Source organism: Sceloporus occidentalis, unplaced genomic scaffold (assembly GCF_023333645.1).
Source record: "Sceloporus occidentalis isolate IW3139 unplaced genomic scaffold, rSceOcc1.0.p SCAF_11, whole genome shotgun sequence".
Classification (NCBI taxonomy): Eukaryota; Metazoa; Chordata; class Lepidosauria; order Squamata; family Phrynosomatidae; genus Sceloporus; species Sceloporus occidentalis.
Genome location: NW_028316991.1, coordinates 3844983 through 3866029, shown reverse-complemented (window position 1 = coordinate 3866029; position 21047 = coordinate 3844983). Strand labels below are relative to the sequence as shown.

Genomic DNA, 21047 nt, shown 5'->3' with positions numbered 1-21047 from the left:
AACTTCCGATGGCTTCTAGGTGGGGTATGTGAGCATGCGCGTTCCAACAGTCTCACACCTCCTGGGACAGCAGGGGGGTGAAGCTTGGGAGACCTGAGAATGAAATCGGACGCAGATAAGAGGTAGAGCTTGGTGGGACAGTGGTCAAAATCAGGACTGCCCTGCGCAAAGCAGGAGAGTTGGAAGGCATGCAGTCTTCCCTGCACTCTCCCAGTGCTAGACGTCCACTTTAGGCTGCTAGAACTATACAACCCAACTGTGCCCCCTACAAGTTCTTAAGCAAAGCTTTCAACATTGAAATAATATCAAACACTGGAGGCAGACCATTTTACGTTGCATGAAGTCCAGGATTCAGGGAAAAATGTACCTTTGCTGAGTGCTGGTTGTATTTTTAATATCAAAGCTGGGATTATTCAAAGACAATGTACAATTTATACCTATTTTGTTAAACATTGTGATATGATTATTATTATTATTTATTAACATCATGATATTCCACAACCTTTTACAAGGATGTAACCAGATATAAAAAGTCTGGCAGGGTTAGGACCATAAACTAGAAATAGCATCTTCTACACTAGGTAGGCCCTGGAGCACGACACAATGTCAGGTTGGAATGAATTATGACATGGGTGGATATGATGATGTCAGGGAAATCTCTTCACTTACACATACATACACACAAAAATACACACTCAGCCACTCTAACACCATACCCCTACACATATACACATACATACACAACCAGTCTAACACCATACCCTTACTATAGTGATCAATATTGTTGGTGCGATATTTTGTTTGGCAGGGGGGGTCTATTCCTAAATTTCCCCCAGGCATGGCAGTAAGCGGTGCACTGAAAGCTTCATCCATGTCATGCGCTATTATGATGACCATACAGTTTATGAGATTCTAGACCTTGGCTGCCCTGTTAAAAAACCTGGAATTTAAGGATGAGACTCTTATCTTAGGAAGGAAGTGGAGTTGAACTCCAAGGGCTGCAAACAGGATTTGTTGATATCCCAGCTTTCCAATTGGTTGAAACACAAACACATATATACTGTATGTATGCACTATATGGACAAAAGTATTGGGACACTTGACCATTACACCAACAGCGACTTTTATGACTGAGGGGGGCATACCAAGAGATTTTGGAGAATGCTCTGCTTCCAACTTTGTGGGAAGTCTAGGAAAGACCCTTTTTTATTCCAGCATGACTGTGCCCCAGTGTACAAAGCAATCTCCATAAAGACATGGTTGGATGAGTTTGGTGCAGAAGAACTTGACCGGCCGCACAGAGCCCTGACCTCAACCCCATCGAACACCATTAGGATGAACTTTACAAATAAATAGTTATATGAAAAATATAAGCCTCAACAAATTCACTCTATTCAAAGTTATAGAGTTTTAATACCCAACTAATAACAAAAAAAAAAAAGATTTTCTTCCCCTAACAATGTAAAATTTTGAGATTTAATGTCCAATTAGGGGGATACGGGGTTAATATGGCCCTTTAAATGTTTTCTTTCACCCGTAGCAACTTAAAAGTTCTAGTGCGTTAAATCATTATTTTAATAGTATTTGCTTCAAACTTACACATCTAAACAGTAAGTGATCCTCCACGTTACAGAATACCAGCCATTAAAAATGACAAGGTGTCGCCGATTACAATGTACGGGTGAAATGTTACGTAGAATCGGAAATGTATTATTTTGAAGCATTAAACCGGCATGGGGATAAAAACAACAAACATGGAACAGCTTTGTGAGACAGCAGGATAGGGTGTCAAAATCAGGGACTGCCGTGAGCAAAGCAGGACAGTTGGGAGGCATGCAGTTTTCCCTGCAATCTCAAGTGCTAGATGTCCATCTGTAGACTCCTAAGACTATACAACCCAACCGTGCCACCTACAAGTGTTTACGCAAAGATTTCAACATTGAAATAATATCAAATCATCAATTGGCAGCCTCAATTATCATTAATTAGAGGAGATCGTAAAAGAGTGTTTGACAGATTGCAAATTCACATGTTCATAACTTGCTCATTTCTCCCCAAAACCCTGATTCATTTACTTCAATGGGGGTTACCTTCCTCCTCCTGGCTGGAGACACAGCGGGTCAGGGTTGCAGGTCCCATGTCTCTGCACTGAGGGTCTGGACATGGGTTCATGTATGTATTCTGATGTGGGTGTGTGGCCTGCTCCACCCTCAAGAACTTCCTTCACACTTGCTTGCAGGTAACAGAGAAGACATTCTTGACAACTTTTGACACAGGTGTCCCAGGACAAAAAAGGGTGGAGCCTGAAGGAAGCAGGTGCCCCAGAACAAAAGGGGTGGAGCCTAAAGTAGGCAGAGTTACACGACACTGTGGCATTGAGCTCTGGGCTATCAGGTATGGATACCGGGTGTCTGGAGCTCATTTACCAGCGGTTAGGCTGTATGTCTCTTAGTTGTACACATTTAACCCCTTCTTTACTGAGGGGTTACCAAGACCCTGAGACTTTTTCAGCATTTTTGCACTATGTTGCTTTAACCAGGATTCTCTTTTTTTTTATTTTTCATGCACTCACATAATTTATAGATAGTTTTTTTCAAGGACAGATTTATTTTGATACCATTTTTAGATGTATAGCCCAACATTAAGTAGGAATAATAAAACGTAATCACTGGATAGTTTTAAAATAAATCAAACTAGCATAATGACAATAAGAAGACAAATCCAAGATCGGGTCTGATGTGAGTGTAAATCACTACAAATTGAGGTGCAGGGCTGGAAGAGCCGTGACAGGAGAGTTATGGCACTTTAAGGCCAGAGGCCGCCTGATGTTGTTAATCGGCCAGCCAGTAGCATACCTAAAGGGGGGGGTGAGGGTGGCGGTCCGCCCCGGGTGCCACTCATCAGGGGAGTGCCGCGACGGACACCTAACTCGGGCCTGCAGCTCGCTGCTGTGGTGCCCACGCATTGTGTAAGGAAACTCTTTCCCCGCCCAGGGGAAGGCTGCTTCAGGGGCAGAAGTGGCACAAGCAGGCTTCTTCGGGGGCAGAGTTGGCACTGGGAAGCTGTTTTGGGGAGAGTTGGCACTGGCAGGCTGCGGCACCGGGAGGCTGCCTCTGTGGCAGTGGTGGCGCAGCCAGCCTGTTTTAGGGGCAGCGGGGACACAACCAGGCTGTCTTATGGGCAGTGGTGGCACAGGCAGGCTGTTTTAGGGGCAGCTGTGGCATGGGGAGGCTGTTTTAGGACAGCGGTGGCATGGGGAGGCTGTTTTAGGGGCAGAGGCCTACCACGTAAAAGTCTGGCTTACTGTATAGTGATAGGGGTTATGCTGCACTACAGTCAATGTCTGGCTCAGTATAAAGTAATGGGAGTTATCCCATTCTTTAGGTACGCCCCTTCGGCCAGCAGCTGGATATGCGCGGACACATGTTACGCTTTTATGCTGCCATAGCATGCAGCCGGGCATTTCAGGTGAGTATGGAGCGTGCCAGGTGAAAAGAAAGGAAAAATTCATTACACCTTTTTAATCCTTGCATGTTGTCCATGTTCTTAACTGCTAAAGCACTTTTCTAAAAATACAAAACAAAGGTAGAAAATACACATTTCCACACGTGTAACAACTTTTTGCACCTTTTTGGTTAAACCACAAATATATATCGTCCTGTCCCGTGAAACAGGAAGCTACACTCAATAATGGAAAGCAGTTATAAAGTATATATTTCTGTGCACACGTGTGGTTTGTGCAAAAAAAAAAAAACAGGGTTCTTTTATACAAACTAAAACATACAATTGTGAAAACGTATATAAACTGGCAGTTAAGCAAAGCAGAGGTTGACAACGGCTGTTGTTCTTCACTCATATGACAATTCATCATCATAGAAAGGGGATTTAAAATAAGATAAAAAGGTACAAGACCTAAGAGAAGCAACATTACTATGTCCTCATTGGATGTCCGTGACGCTCAGGAATCCCTAAACCAAATTTACTTTAGTTCGTTTTTAAACAATGAGCTCAAGGGCTACGAAAATACAACCCTGGCCTGTTGTTTTAATGAAAACCCCCATCCGGCAGATAACAGCGACTTGTTATAATGTAACAAAAGTTGAAGGACACGTTTACCCAGCCTTGTCCTAAGCTATGTATAGTAAGTGTAAAACATAGCCCCAACATTTCAGATGATAAACATGCAAGCTCACTCTAAAAATCATACTCTTACTCATATATACACACACACTATCTTCCTCACTCACACCACTAACCTTAGGCTCATCCCTGACACTCTAACATCATAAACTGATAACATGCCAACAAACACACAAGCTAACACCAAATATTCACACATTCATGCTAACACCATACACTACCTGCCCTACTACTGTGGGGTCATGTTATGTGACATAGCTGGGGACCTCGGTTACTGGGGCACCTGGATGCCCTGTACTCATGGCACTCCTCTTAGTAGGCCCCTGCCAGTAAGGGGAGATCAGAGGATTTCCTCATTTGGCCCCCGAGTTCCAGTGACAGCTACTCTGTGGGAAAGTACCCAAGAATTGGGACTGTCAGATGGAAACTTGGGATATTTGAGCGGTATAGTGATGAAGCACCTCCTTAATTAGGCTATTAAGAAAAAAATTTAAAAAACTGCTTCACAAATCACCAACACCAAGATATTAAAAAAATTGGTTGCGTGTATAAGGGAGTATTTCAACTCTCAAATCTCCCCCACAAGAGAAGGAACATTATATAAAGGCGTAGATCTTTTGTGCATGCCTCACCCACATTGTGGAGGCTTATATTGCACTTCTGTCAGGGATCAGAAAGGCTGTGAAATAGCGTAGGTAGTCTGATCTTCCGAAACATACATGTTTGTGGGGATGGTTTTGGAATCTTAAGCCCACAGGCCCAGCATACCAAATGTGAAAGATAATACAGCTTGCAAATAAGGTGTCACACACCTTGTAATATTATCCGTAAATGCCAGAGACAGATGAAAGCCATTGGCAATAGAGTATTTGGTCTAGATTGTAAGCTCCTGTGAGCAGGGCCCTCCTCACTTGTTTTTGTAAGTCAATTTGTTATGATATACAGTATATTACTGGTTATGTCCTGTTTACCCATTGTACAGCGCTGTTGATTATGATGGTTCTATATAAAAGAATAACTAATATTATTTTTCAAAGACCATTAAATGAACATATTTAATAATTAACTCTTTCCCCCCATTTTGGCACTGTCAGTTGTCTTTATACTGTAGTCTAGAGCCTTTACCCAATTTGACAACCATATCTCCTGTAAGCCGCATCTTCCTTATACGCATACCTGGGAACCTTAATGCAAAGGCTACCCAGAGGTCTGAGTTTTCTGGGGGAGTGGCTTCCTGAAGGGATGGGTCTAACCACACATATATGGGTAGGGCTAGCCCCAGAAAGTCTTTAGTGTATTGGGAGTGGGTGTGGCCAAACACCGCTGCCCTGCACAGAAAGAGAATAATCTGAACCGAGAAAGCAGGGTCTCACCCGGAGACTCCGAGTTCCCAGGTATGCTTACACCACCTTTCCATACAGCGGAATATACTATTTTTTTTTTGTATAATAATAGCAACGGTGTTACCTGTGCCTATATTTATTCCTAATTCATTAATCCAGCTATGTTTGTATAAATTAAAACTCTTATTTTGCATAAGACTTGATATCTACAAATAAAGATGTACCCGCAGCTGTACAAAATTCAAAAGTCATAATATATGATTTCTAGAGCATTTCTAATGTTATTTTCATTGTTATTCGTTTTCCTGTTGACACAATTCCAGTGGTCTCCAATGCTGCTATGATTGTATTCTGAAGGGTGAGGAGCCGACTGATGAGTAGATGTAGAGTCCGGTTCTAAGATGAAGCCAATAATTATCAGCAGTTTTCATGCAATATGAGACAGAGAAGTAGGGTGACACGTGCGTATCCCTTCCTCTTTCTCAAGCGCTGGGGTTTTCCTTAAATACTGAAAAGTCTTACATTAGCTTGAAGCAATTTGTAAGATTGCATAACTTTACTCATTAGTTCCTGCTTTGTCAATCAACGCAACCCATTTCAATCTGTGCACATGTTGTTTAAGCCATCTGAGGTTTTCATTTCATTATTTTTTGAGATGTACTTTTTACTCCATTACTATGTTGTTAATTTATTTTGCATATTTTATATATGAAGCTATATACATTTTCAGTGTTCACAAACTTTTACCAGCCGTTATGTCCTAAGATAAAAGTGTTAAAAGTGATTAAAGATTTCTAACAAAGATCAATGGCAAGCCATATGATTAAAAAGTGCCATTAAGGCTAACACCAGGATTTTCTCATTTAGATCAGACCAGGAGGATTAAATTACATGTATATGGGATTTTTATAGGCTATGTAAGGACGTGCCAGTAATTACTGTTGATGGTTGGTTTATGGGCAGCAATGATTTAATGCAACCTCATAAAACCATAACAATACAATCAGACCTAGTGTAGATGACAAGTGTGTACCTGGACCATCCACAGGCGATAGTGATACCATAGGAATAGTCCGTAATTATATACCTCAAATTGATGCACTGGCTGGGACACAGGAACACTATTAGATTTTGCAGAAATTCCTCCTCTCACCCATAATACTTAATCGTAAAGCTCTAATTGTGAAACTGCTGGCTGCTGCTTCATATAAAAAAACAATTCCCCGTACAGGTCAGTCAGGAAATCCCATGTGTTTTGCAGAAGATCCTTAAAGCAGATGGGCCACTTTTCCAAATTCTCAAAGTTACTCCAGTTTTGCTTTGTGAAGGGGCGGGGTTAGTGACAGACAGCCTTTAGTGGGCGGGGAGTGGGCATGGTCAGACACGCCTCCCCTACCCGAAGAACGAAGAAACTGAACCAGGAGAGCGGGGCTTCACCCGGAGACTCTGGGTCAAACCCAACGAGTTCCCTGGTAAAATTACTAACCATCTTTGTGTGTAGACAACCGGAGCATCAGACGTCCTGATCTATGGATCTGCTTGATTATTTAGGCGGTGTTTGCATGAGTGATTTGATAGTAAAAGGGACAACATAAGTCTAATTACTATGCTAATTGGAACCATAAGAACCATTTGACCCATCTAGTCTACCTGTTTTTTTTCCTGCTGTAAAGACCCAGACCTTGTCTTAGATTCAGGATAGCTTAATACGTATACTATGCATGTTTAAGTTCACTCATTGTATTAGCCTCTACCACTTCTGCTGGGAGGCCTTTTAACTTATCTGCCACCACATCTAACCCTATGAACTCCCTCTTTTGAAATAGACTTCCCTATTGTACTTTGATAATCATTTAGATGTTTCTATCACATTCCCCTTCTCTCTCTCAGTATTAGTTCCTCCAAGCTATACATATTAAGATCCATTAGTCTCTCCTGATAACTGAGGCAAAATGGTCTCTTACTAAACATCTAAAAAATCAACTGAACACAAAATACACAGATTTAATAAAATAATTTAGTTAAACACAGTTTCTCTTTAAATCCTTATCTCAGCACCTGGTATAAGCCATCGGCACAGCTATACAACTTTGTAGCCAGAGCCGGCCTTAGGCGTTGTGGCGCCCTGTGCGACTACTCCTCTGGCGCCCCCCCTCACTACCCCCCCTCTCTGCCCCTTCAAACTACCTCCCCCATGCCCCTTCAAACTACCTCTGCCCCTTCAAACTATCCCCCCTGCCCCTTCAAACTACACCCCCCTCCCTCTGCCCCTTCAAACTACACCCCCCTCCCTCTGCCCCTTCAAACTACACCCCCCTCCCTCTGCCCCTTCAAACGACACCCCCCTCCCTCTGCCCCTTCAAACGACACCCCCCTCTGCCCCTTCAAACTACACCCCCCCCCCACTTACCTTGTTGCCGGAGTCCTGCGGTGAGAGCGGGAGGCATCCGTCTTCTCGCTCTGCCGCGGTGCCGGCATTTCATGTTGAGAGCCGGAATAGTCTGGCGCTCAACATGAGATGCCGGCACAGCGACGGAGTCACGGAGAGCAAGGGGCGCCGAGCGGTTGCCGAGAACTTCACAAGCAACCGCTCGGCGCCCCTGACCGGGACTTAGATTTAAGCATCGTTTTTTTTTTAAACTTTATTTAACATGAATGATGTTAAATAAAGTTTTAAAAAAAAACACAAAAAAAACCCCCGATGCTTTAATCTAAGTCCCAGTCAGGCGCCCCTGCAACCATGGCGCCCTGTGCGGTCGCACAGGTCGCACACCCCTAAGGCCGGCCCTGTTTGTAGCTTTATGCACAACTACAACTTTTGGCAAACTTGTCAGAGCAATATACAGAAAGTGTTGGCCCTTTATAACATGAGGTCAGGAAGGATGTCTTTTGACTGTTTACCTATGTGTTTCATGTTTTAGCTCCACATGCCAGGTCCCTTCACCTGTTCTTCCAGCACTTGCTTGTCAAATGTTACAGAGGCAAGGTATCCCCAAACTCATTCACAGACACGCAGGCTCCAGCGAGCCTCTAGGTGCAAAATTCTGAGCAGAACCAACAGGGACAACCCTAGGACTTGTAGAGTCATTAGTGACTACAGTAAAGAGGAATTGTCATATCAGTGAACTGAAAACCATCTATCACTGCTTAATTATTTTATATGTTTAATTCTTAAGATATTTCAATTAATATTATTCAGCTTGACATCAGTCAAGGGTATTGTCAAGCAATTTTCTTTTAATTCCTATGTTGATGATTATTAGATGGTTATTGTTCACAGGATCATAATATTGTTCTTGAATGTAGTGATTCACATAAGGTCTGTCAAAAAACATCACCAGATAAGTGCATTATGTACACAGTGTAAAAAGAGACAGCTCTGTAGCTGAGCATCACAAGGTGGCTTTTTGGAAGAGGTGGCCAGAAGATCCTGCCCTGGCCATGTGTGCGGTCCTGCCCCATCACCTCTGGTCTCACCTCCACCTCCAGTTACCCAACCATCATATAAAGACATATTTGGACACCTGAAACATTGGGAGTTTAGGTTAAAGGACAGCGTATAACCGGGAGTAAGCTTATTTACCCCGTAAGGGCAGGGGCTATTTTACACTACAGGACCAGAGCAATTTTGTCCTTTGTATTTCTTCATGTCATTTCCCTCTTTTTCATTTAGTGTACCCACATAAATGGTATCTTTATTTTTTCTGGACAAGTAGGGCTTTTTTTAAACCATATTCATACATGTAAGACTTTTTTTCTGAATATAATTTTGTAAAAATGGGATTACAAAAACCCAACACATTTATTCACAGTTTTACAGGTACATAAATTATACACAGCTAGTATAGATATTAAAACAATAGTTCGCTGGAAATTATAAAGCAATGCATACATGATAATGAGAATAGCTATAATGTAAGTGGCCACAATTGTCCCCACAGTAAAAGTGTTTAAGATAATTGAATAATGAAGAAGCTTTACTGTTTGTGATATGTGTCATATATTTTATGTCACCATTTATGATTGACAAATGCTGTTTGGATCTGTGATATCTGTGATTCTCTGCACACCATGAGACATATTTTGGATGTAACAACAACGTTCAAATGTATTTCCCATGAAAATTAGATTTATTACTGGTATTCACAGCAACATGTTCTTCAACAATGTGCATCGTTCACACGTGCATATTTACACCAAGCACTATAAAGCGAGGAGACACGAGCGCCCTCTTGTGACAGGACCTTGTCAAACCATGTTTAAAAAAATATGTTACCGTATTACTGAATAGCTAAATGGAACTGTTGTTACTTTTCTGCATTTTATACAGGAGCAAAATACTGGGAAAATACCAAGATTTTTCATGTTTCTCAAATCATAGATAAAGAAGGCAAATAATAAAGCAGGCATTGGGGTCGGATAAAAGAACATATACGGTATATATCGTTCTATACACATGGAGCACATATATTCCAAGAGCAAACATATGTGTTGTTATAATAGTTTACATACCATATACTTACAAATAGTATTCACAAACCTGGTGAGTTGAGGACCAACTCTGGTGAGCTTCTCTTTTAGAAAGCCTGAGCTGGCCCTTCATAATGCATGACATTAATTATGAATTTAGCTCAGCCCTTCCTGTATGAGAAATACATAGCAGTTGGCCATATACTGCATGACACCTCAAGAGATTTTAGGAAATAAAGGAGCTTATAGAAAACAGAGAAGTGCAAAGAACAAAGTCACAAAAGGGGAAAAGAGACTGAAAATTGGGTGCGGTGATATGTATAGAGAAAAGTCCCATGTAAAACATACTCCAAAGGTCGATAAACAGGAAAATGCACTAAGAAGCAAAGTAGACAGTAGACTCTGAAAAGAAATAGATATTGGTCACGAAACATGCAGCTTTCGATATCAATTAAGAGTTACAAAATATCATGTAAGTGACACAAAATATCATGGAGTGAATTCACAATGTTTATTATGAAGGGTCATCTTTGTAAACGTTCATCTAAAAGGAGGAAGAACGCATAGTCCAAAATCCAAGAAGATATTCAGGAACTGCTGCTCGTTTGACTATGTGTTAAAATGGGCCGTTTAGTGGCCGACCAAGAATGAATACATGTTAAAGTACTTTAATGACTTAAATGAACACAGCGGACATCATATGCGCTTCAATGCATAAGATAGCCAAGAGGTCCCGTTAAGTTCTGTTGCGTCCCATTTGCAAATGCATGGGGGGATTATACAGAACACCCCACTGTGCATTTGCATCTTTGTCTATTCTGAACAGAGCCCTGCCTGCAGCATTTGTCATGTCAGTGCTGGAGATTGCATGCATGGGGGCCAAACGCATGTCCTGCATGGAAAATAGCTAACAAAGGGGCAAATGCATTTAGGGGACGCTTCAGATTCTCCTCATGCAGTTACAAGGGGGACGCCATGATAATATACAGGGGCCACACGTGTATGTTTAGGTAAATGCTGGCACTTTCCTGCCACCGATTGACTTCAAGCAGCCAATCGGTCCATTTAGATCATGGAGGAGAGCGGCAGCTATTGCTTTGGTGTCAGGTAAGAATTTTATTTTCATTGTGAAAGAATGCATATTAAGGTATTCACAAAGTACTTTAATACGCATTCTTCTTTAGAGAGGGTATCAGGGGCATTGGAGTGTTACCATCATGACGAGCCTTCTAGCTTCTTGCAGAATGGAATACTGAATCAACGCACTGATAGGGGAATCAGGAGCAGGGAAAACAAACACACAGGGGTATTTACTAAACAGAGGTATTTGCATATAAAGTAAATATGTTTTGCTGCCTTCATAATGGAGAGCCGCCGTTCAAACAAGTGAGATGACTTTTAAATATGATTCCCACATTCATTTATTGAGAGCACATTTTATATATTGTGTCATATAGCTTTTTGCTGCTCAGTAAAATCACATCTCATATGCGGATGTTTAGCAGGGTCATCAGCCCAGCTCCCTTTACGAACGTTTGGATCTTGTTATGGAGTGTTCAAAATTCCTGAGTAAATAAATCGGTAGCATGCTAACAAACACTTGTGTGCTCAATAATAAATCACAGATGACGTTAGGGCAGATTAGAAGCCTTAAGGAACCCATAGGCACTGCAGGGGCCTGCATGTGAGCCAATACTTGTATGTAAGATTACAAATATAATTAGGACAGTTTCAAAGGGCCCCCTTCTTCTCTGTGAAGCCTTAAGGGCCAGGGGCGGACTGGTGATTGTAAGATGGTGCTGGCACTTTAAGGCCTGCGGCCATCTGATGAGAGGTCCAGCCACATGCTACATTTTCATGCTAACGAAGCGCGCCCCACGGGCATATCCAGACTCTGGCCACACACTGCAGCACTGCCGTGGGCCTGTTAGGGACCCCCAAGTGCTGCAGGGATCTGTTACATCCTTGGAACAACACTCTAGGGTTAATGCTGGCCCCTGACACCCAGTTAGATGTTTACACCTCCTGCACCTCACACGATAGGAGTCAGTGTGCACTGTACATAAAAGAGCACGCAGGGAACATAAACCTGCACAACGCTCTATGACGGCCAAAAAATCCCCCTATTTAGGAAATAAGCCCCAGCAGACTGAATAAGAGGGGACTCGAGGGCAGAGGATAACTCCGCCCATTCGCCTTGCAATATATAAACAACCTGTACATGACACAGCCTAATACAGCGATAAACAGGAAGCACAAAGTCCGCCCTCCTGCTGTCAGACAGCCAGTGCACAACCCTAACGTGACACCGCGCTCTGGCCTCAGCAACACTTCCGCGTATGCGCTGCGCCGCGCTGCACCATGGGAGTTGTAGTTTAACTGCTGTCTCTGTAATGGAAGACGCAGACCTTCTGACTACAACGTCCGTCACTCCCCGCGAATTAAGGGGGTGTGGCATGAAGGAAATAGGTAGTAACGTCTGTCAACGGCTTCGGCGGTGAAGAGGGTGGGACGACAGGAGGCGGTGTCAAGGGGCTGCGCTTCCGCATTGGAGACCGGCCGGTGGGGCTGTTGTTGTTATTATTATTATGGTGGGCGATGTTAGGCTGTCGCAGAATGACTAAACGGTGACCCGTATCCAGCCTGTCGCCATGTCTCAGCCACCTCCGTCCCCATCGCAGGTCCAGCAGAAGAGAAGGGATCGGCGCATCTTCTCCGGGACTTGCCCAGATCCGAAGTGCCGTGCCCGGCTGTTTTTCCCGGCCCAGCAGGGTTCTGCCAGCATTGAGTGTACGGATTGCGGCCAGAGGCATGAGCAGAGGCAGCTGCTGGAGGTGGAGGAGGTAACGGAACCAGATGTTGTGCTGCACAACCTGCTGAGGAACGCCCTGCTCGGAGTTGCTGGGCCTCCCCGGAGGAGCACCGACATGGTTAAAGTCATGGGGCTCTCCAATTACCACTGCAAGCTGCTCTCCCCCATCCTGGCCCGATATGGCATGGACAAGCAGACAGGCAAGGCCAAGCTACTAAGAGACATGAACCAAGGGGATGTGTTTGACTGCTCCCTGCTGGGTGACAGGGCATTTCTCATTGAACCGGAGCATATCGACACAGTGGGCTACGGAAAAGATCGCTCTGGTAGCCTCCTCTATCTGCATGACACTCTGGAGGATATCAAGAGGGCCAACGATAACCAGGAATGCTTTATCCCTGTGCATGTTGATGGGGATGGCCACTGCTTGGTCCATGCTGTGTCGCGGGCACTGGTGGGCAGAGAGCTCTTCTGGCACGCGCTGCGTGAGAACCTCAAGAAGCACTTTAAGGAAAACTTGGACCGCTACAAAGCTCTCTTCCATGACTTCATAGACGCAGCCGAATGGGAAGATATAATAAACGAATGTGACCCGTTGTTTGTTCCACCTGAGGGAGTCCCTTTGGGTCTTAGAAACATTCATATATTTGGACTGGCTAATGTCCTTCACCGTCCCATCATACTTTTAGATTCCCTAAGTGGTATGAGGAGCTCTGGGGATTATTCTGCGACGTTTCTGCCTGGGCTCATACCGGTGGAGACTTGTAAGGGTAAAGACGGACAGCTCAATAAGCCGATATGCATTGCGTGGAGTAGCTCTGGTCGTAATCATTATATACCTTTGGTTGGTATTAAAGGCTTGCCTTTACCAAAGCTGCCGTTAAAAATGCTCCCCAAAGCATGGGGTGTGCCTCAAGACTTGATAAGAAAGTACATAAAATTGGAAGAGGATGGAAGTTGTGTGATTGGTGGAGACAGGAGCTTACAAGATAAGTATTTACTCCGGCTCGTAGCTGCAATGGAGGAGGTATTCATGGACAAACATGGTATTCATCCAGGTTTAGTTGCAGATGTGCATCAATATTTTTACAGGAGGACAGGAGTCATTGGAGTCCAGCCTGAAGAAGTGACAGCAGCCACAAAGAAAGCTGTTCAGGAGAACCGCCTCTACAAATGCCTAATATGTGGTGCTCTTTCTGAACTTCTGGTTCCAACAGAGTGGTTGGCCCCCGGAGGAAAATTATATAATTTGGCAAAAACAACTCACGGACAGTTGAAGTCAGATAAAAATTATAGCTTTCCTCTTAACAATGTTGTCTGCTCTTACGATGTTGCACATGACATCTTAATACCCGACTATAACTTGAGTAATTTGACCAGTTGTAATTGGTGCCGTGGAACTTCTGTGCGCAGAGTGAGAAGTGATGCTTCAATCGTGTATCTGGATGGAGACCGAACCAACACCAGATCCTTTGGTGGCAAATGTGGCTGTGGCTTCAAACATTACTGGGATGGTAAAGAATATGATAATTTACCTGAAGCTTTTCCCATTACTCTTGAGTGGGGTGGCAGAGTAGTGAGAGAAACTGTATACTGGTTCCAGTATGAAAGTGATGTCACCTTAAATAGCAATGTATATGATGTTGCAATGAAACTTGTTACCAAGCACTTTCCTGGAGAATTTGGGAGTGAAATTTTAGTACAGAAAGTTGTTAATACGATATTACACCAGACTGCTAAAAAGAATCCAGATGATTACACCCCCGTATCTATTGATGGTGCCCATGTGCAAAGAATTGATGACATCAAGCATGACAAGGAGTCTGAATCGCATACTCCAACCAAAATCATATTGACTGGTCAGAAAGCAAAGACTTTGCACAAAGAAGAATTAAATATGAGCAAAGCAGAAAGGAAAATTCAGCAAAACATTTCCGACCAAGCGGCCGTGGTGCAGAAACGCAAAACAGAAGTGATGAAACATGAACAGAAAGGACAAACGAGATCCTCATCTCCTGGAAGCATCAGAGACAGCCCATTGTCAAGCCCATCCACCCCTACTAAAACACCTTACTCCCCAACTTCTTCCAAAGAAAAGAAAATTCGGATAACAACCAATGATGGTAGACAGGCAATGCTTACCTTAAAGTCTACAACAACCTTTACTGAACTGCAGGAAGGAATAGCAAAGGAGTTGGATATTCCTCCATACTTACAGTGCATTCGTTCTGGATTTCCTCCGAAGGAACTTCTCCCACCCATGGATGGCATGGAAAATGAGCCGGTCCCATTGCAACACGGAGACAGGGTGACAGTGGAGATCTTAAAGTCCAAGGACAAACCTGCTCAGCATACTTCATCCCACTCGGCCCATGAGGTTACAGACGAGGACTCTACAGTTTCTGCTAAATCCGTTTCCAAGGAACTTCAAGAGCAAATTGACAAAGAAATGTATTCTTTGTGTCTGCTGGCAACTCTGATGGGTAAGGCAAACAATGTAATCATCTTGGTGTGCTTCCTAATCTTCGCTTTCACTCCGGTGGAGCTTTTCCTTTTCTATACCTTCTCTAACAATGTGCCATTTTTTGTTATAAATGAAGGTATCCTTATTTTGCATCGGTCTGTGTTTATAGGCTATTACGCCAATGGGAATTTCCAGATCACAACACCAAAAAGATCATTTGCTCTTAAAATTCCCATTGGCTTCATAGTCCATAAAGGGGGAAACAATGTGTTGGACGTATGGAAGGTTAGGTTAGGTAAGTTGGTTCCGTTGTATTACTAACACTGTCCCTCTCGCCCCATCTCTGCACTGCTAAATCCTGGCAGCTCTTCAGGCGTAAAAAAGACATCATTTATAAAATTGGCCTCGTGTAGCCTTGAACAGTCACTGTATTTGAGTAGCAGGTTGGACACAACAATAATCCGGGTTGTATTCTCTTGCTTGACATCACCATCGGTAACAGCTGTGCTCATTCTCTGTTGCCGGAATAATGTCATGTTTGTAAAATGAACGCCATGGTTACGGTGTTTTACTTATTGCTGTTACTTCCTTGGAGATGTGTGGCGGATTTGGCTGGTGTCTGGTTGCAGATGTTGTCTTGGGTTTTTGCTGCAAGAGCGCCGTTACATAAGTGCCCCTGCGCACCATATTACTCATTCCTCATAAGAATAAACTTCAATCTCAAGTTAATCAGCACCGGAAATCCATTTTTTTAAACTAAAGAATATGCTAAAAATCTCTTATGTGATCGCTTAAAACAAAAGTGAAGTGTTTTTGGTGATATATTTAATAGATTCTGTAGCACAAAGCTCTGTAAGGAAAAGGACGTTTTTGCAAATTTCGTGCAGTGTAACCTGGATATCAGAACTCTTATAAATTCATGTTTTCTGTATGTTTGCCACTCCCTGCTATGGCTTCAATTGTAAGCTCTTGAGGGGAAGAGACCTCCTTGAATGGCTGGTATCTCGGACGAGTTGTATCTCGGGAGAAAAGTAAACTATAATCCTGATATTAAACTCCGGGTTTCAGGGAGAAAAAAAAAAAAGCCAGCTGAAAGAGGATTCCAAGTTCGAAATGACCTCTTGAAGAGGCGCATGGCGTCAATATACTCCAATATTAAAATGAATTAGTATTGGACATTAGCAATGTGGTTTGCTGAATGCATTGATAAAACTTTTTTTTAATGACACTTTGTGATTTCCCCCCCCCCCCTTCTCGTGATTTTTTTTCATGGGTCCCCTTTGCTAATACATGGGGGATTCTGTAGAGTCTGCCCAAAGGCACTTCCCCAGCCACTTGCCGTGCCATTCGCCGGGCCGTCCTGATGCATGGTATAATGGTCTCCAATCAGCTCGGGGGGGGGGGGGGGGTCTGATACCTGTGCGCATGCGCAGAAATAGAATTCAGTGTTAGCGCATCCAATCAGTGGCCCTCAACATCAGACCACGGTGCAGGTTTAATAATGCATAAGAAAGTACTTACAAAGCCCTTTCATATGCATTCATTGTTTAGGGGCTCCTTGGGACTCTGGAGTGTCACGTTTGGCAAGTCTGATGATATAATGGGGAGGAACAATCATTCAGATTTTGAGAAATGAAGTTCCCCTTCTCCTTGGTCACATAATATAAGCATATTTCTAAAAAGTAAACTTTGAATGCTGGCAGATTCTTGCTTAGCTATGTGATAACTTAAGGGGCTCTCCCTCTTCAGTGCAGATATCCTCCAAAACAGAAGACAACAGTAAATGCTATTATGGCTGCAATTATTATCAGCAAAAGTATTATTACTGATATTACCAACAATGCTGACGAGTCCCATGAAGCACAAACAGCTGTCCATGCGCGGCGATCTGGCCTCTGTACCTTTGTCCTGGGCTTTGTTTAAAGTCTGTAGTACAGCGGACGTTTGCCCCACGGGCTCCGTGTATAGAGGCAAAAAGGTGATCGTTGTTGGCCTTACTTACATATACCTACCCAGAATCTATTGCAGTGGTGGTAGTGCTAGAAGATTTCTGTGGCTTGCCTGATAAATGTGGCAGATGTTTAATAATGCCTCTGCTACCCCCTTATTTGTAAGTGGAGGGGTCTTCCATAACTTATGCTGTGTGTGCTGCTGATATTACGACGTAGAGCGATTGCCTTGTGCTTAGTGTTTCTTTGTTAGTTTTGTTGTTCTTTTTTTATAAAATATGTGCTATTGGGTAGAAATGCAAAAACGTTTCAAGCCCTCCTGTGCCAGAATCTGATGCGAGAGATTAAGAGCAGAATAAATAGCATTTGTGCATCGCTGTCACATTGTGTGTCTGATATCGCTTAGCATTACATGCCCTGCGGCCGCACCGTGATCACAAGTTGTTTACGCAGCTTCTCTGATGATGAAATTGTGCTAATTCAAAGGCCATAGAAATTATATATATATATATATATATATATATATATATATAAAATATAAATATACATACTATATTATATTATACCTTCTTCACTATGTATTTTATTTATTTTTAGGAGTGTTTAAAGTGTAGCAGATCTAATATTTTTAATTCCCCAGTTTGCCTTTATGACATTATGCAGTTCTAAAGCTACATTATAACTGATATATATGTGTGTGTGTGTAATATGTATATATAATGTTGTACGTTCCCTCGGTTACTGAGGGACGTATCTGGTGTTCTGCGGGTCTGGAGCATCGTGATTTATACAGAAGATGATATACGAGTCCTCTGCTTGTGTGGGACATAAGCATAAGATCTTTCCTTATGATTAGGTTAAGGATTTCCAGAAAGAAGACTTTACCATTAGTTTACTGTATGTTCGGGTTCCAGTGTATGATGGGGCTATGGAAATCAATACATAATAACTAGATGTTTATGGACCAATGAACCCCAGCTTATCCATTTGGTTTTAATCTCTTTTGTTTTATATTTTCAGGAGAAGACATCTGGACTTATGCCAAGGGGCTTCCTCAATTGTTCCAGCAAGGAGGTGTATTTTACAATATCATGAAGAAAAATATGGGTATAGTAAGAATTGTACTGTTTCTGTTTCACTTTCTTAAATTGCAACCGCTTCTTATAAAAGTGTAATTTGTAAGTCACATATAAAGTAGGTAAAAATCATTTCTACAGCAGAAAGTGCTTAAAATGCAGGTGTCCTTGAACACGTCATTCTGTATGTGGTAAAAGTTTACCTATACATTTTGCTAGCAAGTTGACTATGAAACTATATAGGTGAAAAGGTATTTAAAAGTTTAAAAATAGTAATAAAGATTACAAACATCGGGGGGATGTTGGCTCCTCTCCACCATGTTACAGAATAGATTACAGCGTTCCGGGGCAGAATAGGGGGCAGTCTGGGCGAGGGAGTGTGCATGCGCGGTGCTCCGGCAGCCATTCAGGTAAGTTTAACTTCTTCTACTCTCTGGCGGAAAAGAAGCACTGGGCAAGTTACTGTTGGAGCTAGGAGCCAGACAGACACACCTGGAGGCCAGGAAGAGATACGCTCATAGGGGTCAATATAAAATCTAGGGGCCACGGCCGCCTTGCTCCTGGAATTTCTCAGTCCTTATTTGAAGGGTCAGACTTCCACATATTTCTGGATGACAGGCCTACTTGAGCAATGTCTTTGCATCTCATTGAAGTAGGCAGCGGTGCTTTTAATTCAGGTGGTGTAGCCAGTTGATTGTTTAGTGGGGAAAAGATTAGGATCAAATACATGCTGTTCAGATTTTAAACCCATGAAGGTTTTTACACGAGTTACAGGTGACCACGTGGCCCGCATTGCTCTTATCTAGCATCAAATGCAATGTTTCTAAGATAATTGTTCTGCGTTTAGCCAAAATTTAATTTATTGGTAGTTTGCTGCAGTTTTAATGCCAATATTTGTAATAATCATTTACTGATTGCTGTGTTCATCATCTAGTCGTTATATTAATGTAAAAATGGTTGCAGTTCATACAAAGTATTGAAGTCCCCTGGAATACTTCCAATGATTACTCGGCTGGAAAGAGGTCTCTAGTGAAGGTAGTCCTGTGACCTACTAAAGAGGCTGCGATAAGGCAAATGCCTCCAGAACTGCAGATAAATGGTGCCAATCAGGAACTCTCCGGCTTAGGAATGCTTTCATAATCTATTTTTGATCTCGGTCGTCGGTCTGTAAACATCTCTGATACATCCCTCAGTTTTCACATTTTATATTCTGGGCAGTGAACTAACTGCAGCTAAGGCTGCATGTCTTATTGATGTAATTTAACACATTGGAATATATATATATATATATGTATATATATATATATATGTATACAGGTTGAGCAGTGTAGACATTTAACGTTGTTTCTGGTCTATTTCTAGGAGTGGTTGATGGGAAGCATTGTACATTTCCCCATCTTCCTGGAAAAACATTTGTTTACAATGCAGCTGAAGACCGGCTGGAGCTTTGTGTGGATGCTGCGGGTCATTTTCCAGTCGGCCCTGAGGTTGAAGACTTGGTGAAAGAGGCTCTGGTCCAAGTACGCTCGGAGGCATCTTCCAGGGGCAGCAGGGAGTCTAGTCCCTCGCATGGACTGATGAAGCTGGGCAGTGGTGGAGTAGTGAAAAAGAAATCCGAACAGCATCATAACGTGACAGCCTTTCAAGGTAAAGGACACTCGCTTGGAACAGCTTCTAGTAGCCCAGATTTTAATCAGAGACCCAGAGAGGTAACTAAGCTTAGCGCAACGAGTGATTTCAGTGGCACCTTGGCACATTCAGATAATTCTGCTTTACCATCTACAGCCAGTGATGGGGAGCTAATCAGAGTAGCTCCTGGAGTAGTGACCATGAGGGATAGCAGACAACTTGATCCTAATTTGATCGAGGCCCAGAGGAAGAAATTGCAGGAGATGGTTTCTTCCATTCAGGCTTCAATGGATAAGCACTTACGGGATCAAAACTCGGAGCATTCAGCAGTTGCTGACACCTCCCCAAAGAAAGGAGAATGGCTCTCTTCAAAGCCCGTGAGCAGTCACACAAATACGGTTGCAGATACAACTTTGGGATCTGGAACAAGAGGTAGTAACATGGGAAGTTCTATGGAAACAGCATTGCCGGTGAGGCCTAAGATGCAACCTAGAGTTTCTACAGAGGATTCGGAAGAGATGGACAGCCAAGACATAGATATGACCAACATAGCCGAGCCTATGGATCATTCATGATGAGTAGGAAGTTCTCCATGAAATTAAAATACGCTAATATAATATATGTTATATGATGGCTGGGCCATAGTGTGAAATAATCCATTACAGAGAATCTTGTATGTTAAAAAGAATATTAAAATCCTTTTCTCTGCATGAAAATGTGTGTAATTGCAGGGGGGAAAAAATCTTTCCGGGTTACTCTAGCTTGAAGCAGACTCAAGTAATTTTTAAGTCTAAGATGAAGATCTATGGTCATGCATATGAAAAGTCATCTCTTCTTTCAGAACTGAAGGGGCTTTTATCATCGTGCATCGCTTGACCCCTTTCCGCTATTACTACTTATGGTGGGGTCAGCCAGTAATAAATCTGCTGCTCTTCACCATATCCTTAACAGGTTCTTCATTAACAAGAGAACAAATTCTTTATTCGTCCTATAAACTAACTCTCGGCTTCAGCATTTAATTAGAATATGAAACGCTCTCATGGATTGCTTAGCGTAGGAGGTTTTTTTTTTCGCCTGTTTTTCACAGACAGAAAATACACAGCTAATGCTTCTACGTGAGAATTAATAACAGCGGGGGTGATTTAACCCTCTATCCAATAACAC

The 21047-nt window shown here is 42.7% G+C and overlaps 1 protein-coding gene across 1 annotated transcript; it reads left to right on the top strand.

The window, feature by feature from the left end:
• Positions 1–12604: 12604 nt before the first annotated feature.
• LOC149305452 (deubiquitinating protein VCPIP1-like) lies at positions 12605–20458 on the top strand. The gene is made up of 3 exons (XM_089477516.1): positions 12605–15248; positions 18199–18285; positions 19617–20458. Exons 1-3 carry the CDS (start codon positions 12605–12607, stop codon positions 20456–20458), a joined length of 3573 nt encoding a protein of 1190 aa, XP_089333642.1.
• The last annotated feature ends 589 nt before the right edge of the window (positions 20459–21047 follow it).

Bases quoted from the DNA above. Each gene is read 5' to 3' on its own strand.
- LOC149305452 (XM_089477516.1), top strand. From the start codon at position 12,605: ATGTCTCAGCCACCTCCGTCCCCATCGCAGGTCCAGCAGAAGAGAAGG. The intron at 15,249-18,198 runs GTAAGGCAAACA...TTATATTTTCAG, and splicing joins TCTGCTGGCAACTCTGATGG to GAGAAGACATCTGGACTTAT. The intron at 18,286-19,616 runs GTATAGTAAGAA...GTCTATTTCTAG, and splicing joins TATCATGAAGAAAAATATGG to GAGTGGTTGATGGGAAGCAT.